Here is a 13403-nt window from a genome sequence, read left to right on the forward strand (position 1 = left end):
CCACCTCCTTAATCTTCTTAACTAACTTCTCAACTAATTTCTCATACTTCAAGGAGGGTCCATCTTTCCAATACTGATCCACTTGATTACACATAGAGAATCTGAGCTGATCATTACACACAATGTGGTTGGAGAGAGCAATATTAATTCAAAGCTTCTAGAATGGCTTTAAACTAGTTTAGACTATTGGATCACAACTATACCATCAACAATGCACACGCCCGGAGCTCCGAATCTGAAACGGCCATTGGATTCATATGCCCAATGAATCCAATACTAGCTCTTATTACTGAAAGAGAAGCATTGGTGTTTACTTTGATGTACCATCCGCCGATGACTTCCCCAAAACATATTTAGAAGGTCGAAAGATTGAGTTAATCAAGCAACCCCATTTTTCAAAGAATGAGGTACAATCACCTGTCGCACCATCATCAATAACGGTTCCATTAAATCTCTCCTAAATATCAGTTGAAAAGAGCTCCAAGAGGATTTTCATGTGGGAAATTTTGTGTTCAAATATTAGCATGCTGCCTTCTTTCTAACTCTCCTTCGGGTCCTAGACAATTTCCCTTCTTGGAATTTTGGGCGGATAGAGAGGACCTTTTGAAGCTAATTAAAGATTCATAGAGTGAAGACATAAGAGGAGATCTTTTACTTCATTTTTTCCTAAAATTAAAAATTAAAAGAGAGGTTAGAAGATTGGAGCAAGAATTTGGTGGGGAATGTGAGGTAGAAATTAAAGGAAGCTGGAAATAAGGTTCAAGTCTGAAGAAATTTTGGCATCTTGAGGATGGGATCATTGCACTTATTTGGAGTGTTGGAAGGCAAAACAAAAAGAAAACAACGATTGGGCATCTCTTGTAGACAAAAATCTAGAGTGTAGTGGCTTTATGATGGGGACAGAAATACTAAATTCCTTCACATGACGACAAAGATTCGAGCTTCACAGAATACTATCAAGAAGATTAAAAAGGAAGATGGGACAATCCTTGAGGACTCACAACAAATTGGAGATAGACATGAGGAAAGCATATGATAGATTGGAATGGTCATTCTTTGTGGTGGTGATGTCCGACTGATCACTTTCTGAAGTTGGCTAATTTGCGAGTGCCTTGAAAGTGACACTTTTTCAGTTTTGATTTATAGATCTTCTTATGGGTACTTTGAGACTTCAAGGGGTTTGCACCAAGGGGATCCTCTATCACCAAGGCTCTCTATTATAGTAGAGGAAGCATTGTCTTGGGGTTTTAATAACCTAGTCTGCACAGGCAAAGTGAAAAGATTCAGAATCGTTAAGGAGTAGCTCCTTCTCATCTTATTTTCCGGGATGATTTGATTGTCTTCACCAAAGCTACTAAAAAACCTTTCTCAAATCTCAAAACTTTTCTTAAGGATTATGAGAGGGCATCAGGACAACAAGTTAATGTGGAAAGGAGTAGATTTTTCCTACCTAGAGGAGTAGAATTGAGGAAAATCAATGTTATTAAAGAAAATCTTGGTTTCTCTAAAGGATCTCTTCCTTCGAACCATCTGGGTGTACCACTTTTCCATGGGTAAGGTTTCAAAAGATATGTGTGCCAATTTGGTCTCTAAGATCTCTCAAAAATTGGAGGGTTGGAAGGCTAGACTTTTATCGAAAGGTGGAAGATTACCACTCCTCTCTCATGTGTGTTTCTATTCGCATTTATGTCATATCCATCTTACCTATTCTGAAGTCGGTTTCTACTCTTTTGGAGTCTTGTTTCTCCAACTTTTTTTTTTGGGTGGGGTGTTTTTTTTTTTTTTTTTTTTGGGGGGGGGGGGGGGGGGGGGATAGTTCATAAGCACCACTTAGTCTATTGGGAGAAGGTATGTAAATCGAAAAAGGAAGGAGGCTTGGGTATTAAATAGGTGAAGGAAGTTCATAACACTGGGATGATCAAGCTTTGCCGGAGAATCCATTCTGAGAAAGGTTTATGGGTTCAGATTCTTCAAAATAAATATGCTACGGATGGAGGTTGGTGGTCAGCCTCATCGACCACAAGGGGTAGAGATTTTGGAAAGAAATAAAGAAGTTTATGCATCATACCATTGAGCAGACTAAATGGTTAGCTGCGGATGGCTCTAGAACATCTTTATTTCTATCTAATTGGCGTGGTAGTGTGCCACTCATTGGTCAATTTCCTTATGGTATTAAGACCTAGAAAGTTGGGGAGGTTTGGATGAATGGGTCTTGGAATGAAAGTAAAATCAAGGAGTTGTTCTCTGATCAGGATTTGGTGGAGGCTATTATTCAAACTGAACTTCCAAAGGTTGAGATGAGAAGCGCTTTCTCGAGTATTTTTTGATCTAAGGATGCTTGGAATTCACTCAGATCAAGGGGATTAGTGAACAAGGTCTGGAAAGCTGATGTCCCTACTAAGAAAAAAAATTGGCTTAGAAAGTATTGCATGGTGCCTGTTCAGTTGATGTTAGGAGGAACAGATGAGGGACAAGCATGACTTTGCTACAAAAATGAGAAGTCTGTTAGACACTTATTTTATGATTGTCCCTTTGTTGTTCAGATTTGGAATTTCTTCTCCATGACTCTGCTAAATTCTGCCCACGCGGTGAGTCTGTGTACTATTAGCAAGTGGAGTTCCTCTAACACCACCCAATTCTTTGGTGGTTTATGGTGTCAATGGTGATCGAGAAATGAGGTTATCTTTGGGCACAAGATCCATCCGATTAAATCAATTATCTCGAGATGCCTTATATGGATTCAAGATCTGAATAGCTCTATGTTTCAGTCAGTCATCTTCTCAAGAAGAAAATAAAAGAGTAATGGAGTTGGGCGTTACTCCTAGGACAATCCCTCCTCTTCAAAAGGTCAGTGTTCAATGGGAGAAGCCTCCAATGGGTTGGTTAAGATTGAATATAGATGGAGCTGCTAAATACAATCCTAGTGTTTCTGGTGGTGGAGGTATTTTACATGATGATAGAGGAGAGCTTTTGCTTACGATTTCATGGTCTTTTGTCTTTTTTTTTTGGCAGGCCGCACGTACCATCCACCTGAATGTGACAACAATTAAATATACCACTTTATCTAGAGGGGGATATAGAGACTCGAAGGTGTGACCTGGGGAGCAAACCCAGTCGCCCTTACCATCTCAGCTAACCCTTGGTGGGCTTCATGGTCTTTGGTTGTGGAATGAACAATTATGCTGAAAGTTAGATCACTTTTTGAAGCTCTATTGTTACTGAATCCAGCCAATTCAAACTTGATTATTGAATCTGATTCTTCTCTGTTGGTGAATGGTTTGAAGGGCGCTAGAGTCCCTTGGACCCTTGATCATTGTTGCAAAGAATTTTTGAGGAACTTCAGTGGTTCAGGCGACGGAAGGTGCAACACATATGGGGGGAAGCCAATACTATCACAGATTTGCTAGCAAAATTTGCAGTTCTAACACAAGATTCTAGAGTTTTGGATGATGTTCCGAGTCTGCCCATTGGAGCAAAAACTTGCTTAATGGGGGATAAAATGAGTTTACCTATGTTCAGACTTGTTAACTTGAGGAGTTAATGCTCTCTCTTATACATTCTTCTTCATATTAATAAACTTTTACTGCTTGGCATAAAAAAAAAGGTGCTTCTTGTAAATTATTTTCCTGTTTACTATTATGATAACCAAAGTAGGTATCTTCTATAAAACATGAATACATAAAATTATTTTTGTAACAGTACAGGAATCTTCTTGTAACAGTATACATATGCACACAACTCTATCTAAAACACAATTATTTCTGTCTCTGAAACTACACAAAGTTGGTGGGTGCCTCTATCTTTGCATGAAATTCTCTTTCCCCTTATTAACTATCATAGTACTCTTTTTTTTTTTCACAGACTCAAAAATGGAAAACTTAGCCAGCGGAAGCATTGTGGGGAATGGTGGCATGCGTATTCTCCATTGGACAGTCCTCCTGAATATTCTCATTAGGCTACCGATTACTTCTATAATGAGATTTAAGGTGGTATGTAAATCATGGTGTTCTTTGTTCAGTCAACCAGACTTCATAGAATCACACCTCATTCAGTCTCAGAAAAATATGGGTTTTATCACAGAAGGCTTTAGTAATAACAATGACGAAACTGATTTATATCTTTTACAAGAAGACAGGTTGGATAAAGGGATGATAACACAACTGCATTCACGACCAGAAATTAGAGATTTTGTGTTAATTGATTCATGCAATGGGCTAGTATGTTATAAAGACGATGATGACAATATTCTTATTTACAATCCTGCGACCCGCGAACTATTTAGACTCCCTGAGGGACCACTAGAACACCCTGACATTTGTTTTGGTTTTGATTCAAAGAATAATAAATACAAAGTCTTCCGTCTTATTGCCAATCATGTCTCAGTGCCTGAACCGTGCCGAATTGAGGTCTTTACTTTGGGGAGTAATTCATGGAGGCAAAAAGCAAATGTTCCTTTTATTCCCACTGATAATTGGCATGTCACAGCTAGAGGTGCTATTCACTGGCTGTTCCACAGTAAGGGGGCAGAATACAATAATCATGATCTCTCTGACAGTGATGATGACGAAGAATACATTAATTCTGTCCTCTCCATAAATATCAGTGAAGAGGATTTTCAAATAAATTCTTTACCTGAGCAAGTTGGGGAACAAGGACCTTGTCCTTTTTTGGTTGAGATGAGAGGCCATCTTTCACTTTGCATGATTGGAGCATCGACAATGGTCATTTGGACTTTAAAATACAGCAATGAAGAAGAAAATAACAGACCCAGTTGGATTAAAGAATATAGTTTCAATTTGGGAAGTTTTATAAGGCCTAATTTGGAGGTTTTCCCTGTACCGGTTCGAATGAATCAGATGCTACTTTGCTGTGGACGCAATTTATACCTTTTCAATCTGGAATCCAAAGCTTTAAGACAGATTGAAGCGGGTAATAAGAAATTTGTTCGTGCATATCCTCATGTGGAAACTCTCGTACCGCCATGTAAGTATTGGTAGTGGACTAGTAGAATTAAAATAACATGATTTTTAAGAAGTTTAAGGGTATTTTCTTTGATGATCTTGTTTTCAAATGAAATAAGATTGTAAGCTTGTATCCATTGTCTCTATGTATTTTCTTTGGTGATCTTTTTTGGCAGGTCTCCTCGACATCTCAGGTTTTTTCTTATTTGCTAAATGAAATCTCTTAAATCTATATAAGAAAGAAGAATGATTGTTATTGCTGGCATTTTTCTTTTTGCTTCTATCAATAAATGTTACAATGGTTCATAAGACGGGCATATAGAAGTTCTCTTACAACTGACATTGATTGATTTGGGTGATTCTTAACCAGTTGATACTTGGGTTATAGGAAAATACCCAACTGCAACTCATTGTCTAGTGGACTTCATTATTAAAATAAAATAAAATTTAGTAGATATCTATATATTTATCCCTAGATTCTCTCATTATCATTTATCTTCACTCAAGTTTCTTTTGTTTTGTTTTAATTGAGGACAATCTAGATCAAACATGATGAGGCCCAATTCTGGGTCTGGCCAATACTAAACGCCTACTTATGGAATTAAAAATGGTAAAAAAAAGAAATAGATAGCCAAAATTTTGAGCAATATATAACTGGCACTTGAAACATCACATCTTTTGGTTTTTTTGCAGCTGGTGAATATGTGCATTCGGACCTTTCATCTGAGAGTTTAACTGTGGAGCTTGCTTTACCAGGTAACTTTATGGTTCGACTGAACGAATCTTGTTTCTTTTTTCATATTTCATCATAGTTATTTTATACCATTTTTTGGCATAAAATTTAATTAAACATTGGATGACTGATAGATGTAACATATACATATATGTACTTATTTGTTGACGAATAAATTACATTTTCTTTTTGCTCGATCTTCTTTGTGTGTGTATGTTTTCATCAAGGTTTCAATGTTTAAACCTTATCTGTGAATTGCTTCCAAGAGATTTAATTCAGCTCTTCAATTTCCCATTTGAAACCATTTAGGCTTATACAAAATAATCAATATATATATATATATATATATATTTCTTCTAACACTTGTAGGAAATTATAAATTAAAGGAAACCATCATCTACCAACATTTAAAACCGTACACCTAGTTTTGAATTATATTTTCTAGCAAGAAGTTTCTTCCTTTTGTGGTTTGTTTTGGCAAATTTGAAAATTTGTTATATATGTAATTTATTATGAATATCATTAATATTATTGTTTACATGGTGGGCATCTTGCAAATACTTCAGATTATAGTTAATTTCCTACATATGAGACGATTCTTTTAGAACTTCATGACATGTTTCTCTTCACTTTTAATTTTCAGAAATACTAAATTTTAGGTTTATATGTATTGATATGTGGCTGTTAAATTTCTTCTCCAACCCATAATCCATATAAATTAATGTCTGAAAACATATGCATTTCTATGTTTCAGTTTCTCTTTCTTTAATTAAACCATAAAATAATATGAACAATTGAACAAAAGGATCGGAATGTGTGTGTGTGTGTTTTTGTTATTGCTTTTAGACTTTCTTCAGTTGATTAGTACTTTTTCATTAAATTTCTTTTGTTTACCTTTTCTTTTTGGAGGAAACATTATTGTACTGTAAAGTATAAGTCATCAATTTCAACTACTTTACAATATGAATTGATTATGTCAGTTGCATTTTTTCCTTGTTCAGATGTAGATGGTGGAAATGAAAAATTAGAGGATGCTGTTGATTGTGAACTGAGGCTTGGAGTTGGCCCAATGATTAGAAATGATTTTTTTACTTATTTGGATATCATTTATGAAGATGGAGATCCGATGGATGAGGACGAGGATGAAGGCGAGGATGCTCAGGGTGAGCATGTGGATGTGGATGGAGTTGAATATCTTGAAGATGAAGGTATTGACCTCGAACTGAGGCTTTGAATTGGAACAACAGTTGCAGTGACTTAGTATACTTTTTAAACTTCTACCAACTTAATTTTTGCATTTTTTCCTTGTTCAGATGTAGACGGTGGAAATGAAAAATTAGAGGATGCTGTCGATTGTGAACTGAGGCTTGGAATTGGCCCAATGATTAGGAATGATTTTTTTACTTATTTGGATGTCGTTTATGAAGATGAAGATCTGATGGACGTGGATGGAGTTGAATATCTTGAAGATGAAGGTATTGACCTCGAATTGAGGCTTTGAATTGGAAACACAGCTGCAGTGACTTAGTATACTTTTTAAACTTCTACCAACTTAATTTCTTGGACTGCAACTTAATTTTCTTGGACTGCGCGCATGTCTTGATAATCATCCAAACAATGTGATACATGTTTATTGCTTGTTTATTTCTGATCAGGAACTTAACAAAATATATTAATTTGGTGGGACTTTTCTAGCTTCAACCCACGGCTGTGGCTCTCCCTCAAAAAGATGCTATGTGATATGAAACTCATTCACTAATACACCAAAATTAGGCACTAGTTAATCCGATGGGATGTAAAATTAATTGACTCCTTATCACTTTGCGCGCATGGTCGTAACAATAATCTCTTAATTGATCCCATCCTAGATGCGTAGGTAAGTTCATTTGGCTCTTTTTCAGAGAGAGTGAGGGATGTAAGTTTTATTGACCGATGGTTTAGATGAGCCCCACACCCATTCATTTAAAATAATTATATATAAAAAAAGAAAGATTGGATGTAGTTGTACACGATAAATTGTAGCTCTATTTCATTTTAGGAATGAGGCTTTGTGCTTTGCCCTCTTACAAGCGTTGGAAATTTTCAATGTTTCCTATGCTAACATTATATCGAGATGGACTCAGCACTTATGGTTAAGACCTCCTTGGTAGGATTGAATTATGCCCTGGAAGCTTGATCATTGGGTTCATATATAAAATCAAAAATCTTTTGGCTTGTTGCAATTGGAAAACCCAACACATCTATAAAGAGGAAAATTTGGTAGCTGATGCGCTAGCGCACGTAGCCATTTTAAACCGTGCCTCCTTTTCTTTTAATTCTATTGAGTCCACCCCTTTGAAAGTCAGAACTTGCTTAATGAGTGATGCCCTCCAACTTCCTCAATTTAGACGTGTAAATTAAGGGTTTGCCCTCTGTGCTCTTTCTCTTTTTTCTATATACAACTTTCTCACTTAGAAAAAAAAAAATTACTTAATAAACCCTAGAATTTGGGCTTCTTTCTAAATATCCCCTTTATTTTGGACAGTAATTTGGTAGTCAACAAGTAAACCTTTTCATTCTTAATCCTCACTCATCTTAGGAAATATTTTAAAATATAAAAAACACTCCTTTCTCACCACTTTTAACGTACTTGAGTTGTTCAACGACGAGTATGAGTCATTGGAAGAGTTTGTTGATGAATGAAAAATGGAGAATGATTTATTTATAATTTCATAGACAGAAATTTTGAATATTTAGTGATTAGCATTTGATTCAATTGTACGTTTTGCTCCTATAACATTTGCATTTTTGTGTACTTTGGACAGATCTATCCAATGTGAAGCTTGAAATATCTGAAAGAGCATAAATCGTCGAGGTCAATTTGAGATTGATGTTGATTGTTCAAAAAAGTCTTTGCAAAATTTTTGAACAATTTACATCAAAAGATGGTGAGGTTGAAGATACCAAGATCACTTCCTCCAAGGGTTGTTCTACTCCATCCGAAACCTTATTGATCAGGCCCAGCAACCCTATTTTGTTTAGATCATTTGCAATTAGACAAACATGCATGTTGACACATGAATTTTTTTCTTACATGACGTGATTTCGTAGCATGAGTGGATCCTTTGTATTTTTCTTTTTTTCCCATTTTCAAAACCTACAATCAAACCAAAAAATCATTTTTTTTCCTAATCTGATTTAGGGCACGAATGAATCAAAGAGGGATGAGGTGTTATTTCTTTCAACGTGACAATCTCTTGACTGTGGAAGAAGTGCTATACGATGCTACTGGGAAATCATTGCCATGTTGTGTACAATTAGGCTTAATACACATCAACGTAGCCCATCTAATGATTGCTCAGTGTTCAATCGTGCCTACAAGTATGCTATGTAACTCATGCATCTGAATAAGATGCATAATTTTTACAATAATTACAAGCCAACACTTACCAAGCAGGTTAAAAGTACGTAAGTAATGATACATGACCTGGGTTTGAAATCTGCCTTCACCTATTAAATATTAATCACTAACACACTCATTTATCAAAATTATACAAAATAAAATTTTAATTTTATATATCACAATTTTCTTTAATAAATAATTAAACATATTTTATTGGAAGCTTATATTACAACTAATAATAGAGTACATAAACTCAAAGGAGGCTGAAAAATCCTACTAAGTCTAAAACAAGAAAAAATAAAAATTATAAATTACAATAACTGAAACTTCTAAAATAAAAAGTAGAGAGAATTTTTGTTCACAAAAAAATCAATCTGTGATTCACAGAATTCTGAAAGATCATCACACGAAACCTAATAATAGTAGTTTTGGAAACTGAGGATACCTTCAATCACAGGGGTTCGTATGATTAGTTGACCTGCAATTCTGTAAAATTTCATATTGATTTTTTTTTATTAATAATTTTTTTAATTTAAAAATAGAATACTAGAATCAGAGAAAATGGAAAGAAAACAAATATAACATCAACTAAAATAAACAGGACATTGCTTATCTTTCGATGTTGGTAAGATAAGTCCATCCCGGCCCACCGAAACATCACAGGTGGCATGCATCTTGTGGTGCTTACTACCATACATCACCACCTTAAATTTTATTGTCGACTTCAGTTCCAAACGAAAAACCAACGTACCCTTCATTCTATCATCCATGATTGCCTGCCACCTGTCACTGCTTACCGTCAACGTTGCCCCACTCAACTCTCCATGAATCAACGTCGTGTTCTTTGACGGCTGATAAAACGGGAAAAGTAACTGCGTTACACCCATACTTTTGTCCCGAAAATAAACCGTGGCGTACATTGTATAGTAATAAATCCCGATTTTTTGGTTCGGGTTCCGATCCTTTACGTCGAACGATACTCGGGCGTTTTGAAAACCGTTTTCTTGGTTCAAAGCAGGCATAGAGAAAGAGCTGACGTGGAACCTAGGTCTGTGGGGTCGTAGACTAATCCAGAGAATGAAAGATATGATGCCTAAGATGAGTAGAATGATTAAGAAAACGGCGCATATTAGCTTGGAAACGCGAGTGGTGAGGCTCTCATGTACACGGTGCGCATAATAGCGTGCGGTGCGGTGACGCTGAATTGGGCGGTTTTGTTGGGTGGTTTCCATTTTCCGGCAAATATGAGGGGCTTTGTTGCACTGTTGTCTGTTGGGAAGATGGTAACTGAGGATGTTTATGAGGGAAGGTAGCTGAGAATCGAAGGGTTTTCAGAAGAATATTTGCTTTTTTTAGGGGGAAGAAAAGAATAAATTGGACTTGGAGCTACACTTTTAGAATCTTTCAGGGCAGTTTTTTTTTTTCAACTTTTTTTAGTTTACACGGTAGGAACACTGTTGCATTCGAATAATCTTTTAGGGTTGTGTTACCCTCTTGGATGTCAGCCTCACAAAATGTAAATATTTTCACCACGAACATCAGAAAAAAAGAAAAGAGAGATGTAATGGGCAGACCTATCTGCTGCATTTTTAATACAAAAACTACGAAACATTATTAAATTTGTTACTCAACAATCCTTTCTCTGAGATCCACATCTTTTAAAGCGATTAAATGCATGTATTACCCTCAGTTCCAGCTATTCTCTCCAAAAACATGAAGAAGATATAATAGATATTTAATAGAAGAATTGAAAGTATCACATATATTTAATCCTTTTAAAGGATGTGGATCTCACTTTTAAGTAAGAAAATCGCTTTCCTTACTAAGTTAATAAGGAAAATTTTCCTTGCCGCAATACACCTCAAAACATGATTTAATGTCACATGTTGTTGAGGACAAAATTCTAAGATATTAAATTTTTTTTTTCACATAATCTTAATTTTCACTACTAAATTTTAATTTTAAATTTGAAAGTTCAGTATAGGCCATTTTCATTATCTTGGATCAAATTTAACAAAGTTTTTTTTTCTTCATAATGACAGCAAATACTGGTTTATTGAAAATATGTACAAAAATAAATCCTTCAATAAAGAACATGTTTAGGATGCAGTTTATAACATATTAACCTAAAATAGACTTTTTGAAGCAATTTATAGGAAAAATACCTAAATCACCATTTTAATGACAATTTTAAAATTTTAAAAAATCCTGATTGTTTGAGAGGCAGCCCTTCCATATTTTAATGAATAATATTTGAGATATTCATATGTTTAAAAATTGACGCAAGCCCCTTCACCTTGGTATTCTTTTGTAGACTAATGAAAAATCATCTAAATGATCATTTATTAAATGCCAAAACACAATTTTAAAAGAATTTAATTCAAATGTCCATTGAATCGAATCAACTTGAAAACTAATGAGGCAATTCAAATGGGTCAAATAATATTATTATAATCTTATGCATATTCTGAGTCCACAATGTTTCTCATCATCCATGATTAAATTTGTGACCCAAGACTTAGGGGTGATATAAAAAAACTTAATTTATTAAATTAATGGATCAATATTTTTCACACCCCGAATTCTGGGTCCACAATGTTTCTCATGATCTATGATTAAACTTGTGACCCAAGACTTAGTGGTGATATAAAAAGAATTAATTAATTAAATTACTGGATCAATAATAATCTTCATATATTTTATTATTATTATAAAAGAACTTAATTAATTATTCTCTCATTACATTTAGAAATCTAGAACAAAAAGAAAAGAACCTCTTAAACATATTAACATAAGTCTAATTAAAACCTTAGCCCCATACACCCCTTAACATTAATTAGTAGAGCTAAATAAACATCTAACAAATAAATAACTATAGGTGAGAAATAATCATTAAATTATTTCCTCTCGATCTTGTGCATTGTCATCACTCCTTTCGATCAAAATCTGAAATTTTGTAAAAGAAACATAAGTCACAAAGCTCAGGTAGGAACTCATCTTTACATTTTTCTAAGAATTAATATAAGAAAAATAAATAAAACATGAAAATTTTACAAGAAAAAAAAAATATATTCATGATCAATTACAATAGTAAAACTTCAATGATAATAATAATTTAAAAAATATCATAAAGTATTGTTACCATTGTCATTGTATTTTAAGCTTAGAATTCAGTAACAAATCTAACTACATCACAATTTCAAATATGGAACTCTCACATTCTATCATAAATATTTTATTTTAATTGAGGGGAAAAAGAAAAGATGAACAAACTTTTTTTTTTATGATGAGTCTATGATTCAACTATGTTGATTTACTTGGTTCTATGAATAATGTTTTTTTTTTTAATAATAACAAACGATCAAAGCTCTATTGATATTAAAAGTAATTTTTTTTCAAAGATGAAAATCTCTCTCTTTCTCTCTCTCCTAAGGATGAGATTAAGTTTTAAAACAAAATAAAGGTGTGTTCTTACAAATTTCAGAAATAATGTCATAAGATATTATCTCATTTATTTACTCTAAATATTAATTCTCCTACCAATCTAGGTCAGTTACAAATTAAGAAAAATTTTAACTATCTTAAAATTCTTTCCTTACTTCAACTTGAATATAAAAATATTAATTTGAATTTAAAAAAGAATTTTGACTTGAACCAACTCTATTTAAGAAATGATTTTAAATTTTGAAAAAAATTTCTTATCAATTTTCATATTAGTATAATCTTTAGATGATATAAAGGTTGAAATTAAAGTTACACTTATTAATTTTTTTTTCTGTATTACTATTCAATTAAAAAGGAAACAAAACACATATTAAGGACCTCCATAATATGAAACTTTCTATAAAATTTATTTGTATTCTATTTAGAGATTGAATGACACCAAAAGAAGACTCAATGTAGTCTAAAAATAATTTCGGCAATTTTGACTTAATTGAGGAGGTATTTTGAATATTTCTTTTAAAACCTAAAAGAACACCAATTTTTCATTAAAATCCTTAATTTTAAATTAAATAAAAACCCTCCCTATACATTATAAATTACATTATAACACCATTGTCAACTAATCATTTTTATAGTGACTCATTTATCATTTTTTTTAACAAATACTATCCACATCACATGGACTTCTATGATTTGAGTTACTAATTTATCTACTAGGTTTATTTATTGGGTCCATACATTTTAATTAATGACTCAATTATATGCAGACAAAATTTTTATAATAGTAACTACTTTTTAAATTTTAACAATGAATGGAAACATGACATTAATAATATATTTTTTTTTCATAATTAAGTTGACTTCAAATTTTTGACAATTAATT

At 33.6% G+C, this 13403-nt stretch overlaps 2 protein-coding genes across 2 annotated transcripts; one reads left to right on the plus strand and one right to left on the minus strand.

Moving 5' to 3' along the window:
• Positions 1 to 1847: 1847 nt before the first annotated feature.
• LOC147411503 (F-box protein CPR1-like) lies at positions 1848 to 7408 on the plus strand. Its single transcript, XM_086453122.1, has 4 exons — positions 1848 to 4983; positions 5655 to 5717; positions 6696 to 6902; positions 7008 to 7408. The coding sequence occupies exons 1-4, from the start codon at positions 3729 to 3731 to the stop codon at positions 7193 to 7195; spliced, it is 1713 nt and encodes a 570-aa protein (XP_086309248.1). The 5' UTR covers positions 1848 to 3728; the 3' UTR covers positions 7196 to 7408.
• Positions 7409 to 9314: 1906 nt separating this feature from the next.
• Positions 9315 to 10357, minus strand: LOC147411504 (NDR1/HIN1-like protein 13). Its single transcript, XM_086453240.1, has one exon. It carries the CDS (start codon positions 10306 to 10308, stop codon positions 9661 to 9663), a length of 648 nt encoding a protein of 215 aa, XP_086309366.1. The 5' UTR covers positions 10309 to 10357; the 3' UTR covers positions 9315 to 9660.
• Positions 10358 to 13403: the final 3046 nt, after the last annotated feature.

The sequence above is a fragment of the Akebia trifoliata genome, chromosome 1 (assembly GCF_017979445.1).
Source record: "Akebia trifoliata isolate Shusen 1 chromosome 1, ASM1797944v1, whole genome shotgun sequence".
In the NCBI taxonomy this organism is placed as follows: domain Eukaryota; kingdom Viridiplantae; phylum Streptophyta; class Magnoliopsida; order Ranunculales; family Lardizabalaceae; genus Akebia; species Akebia trifoliata.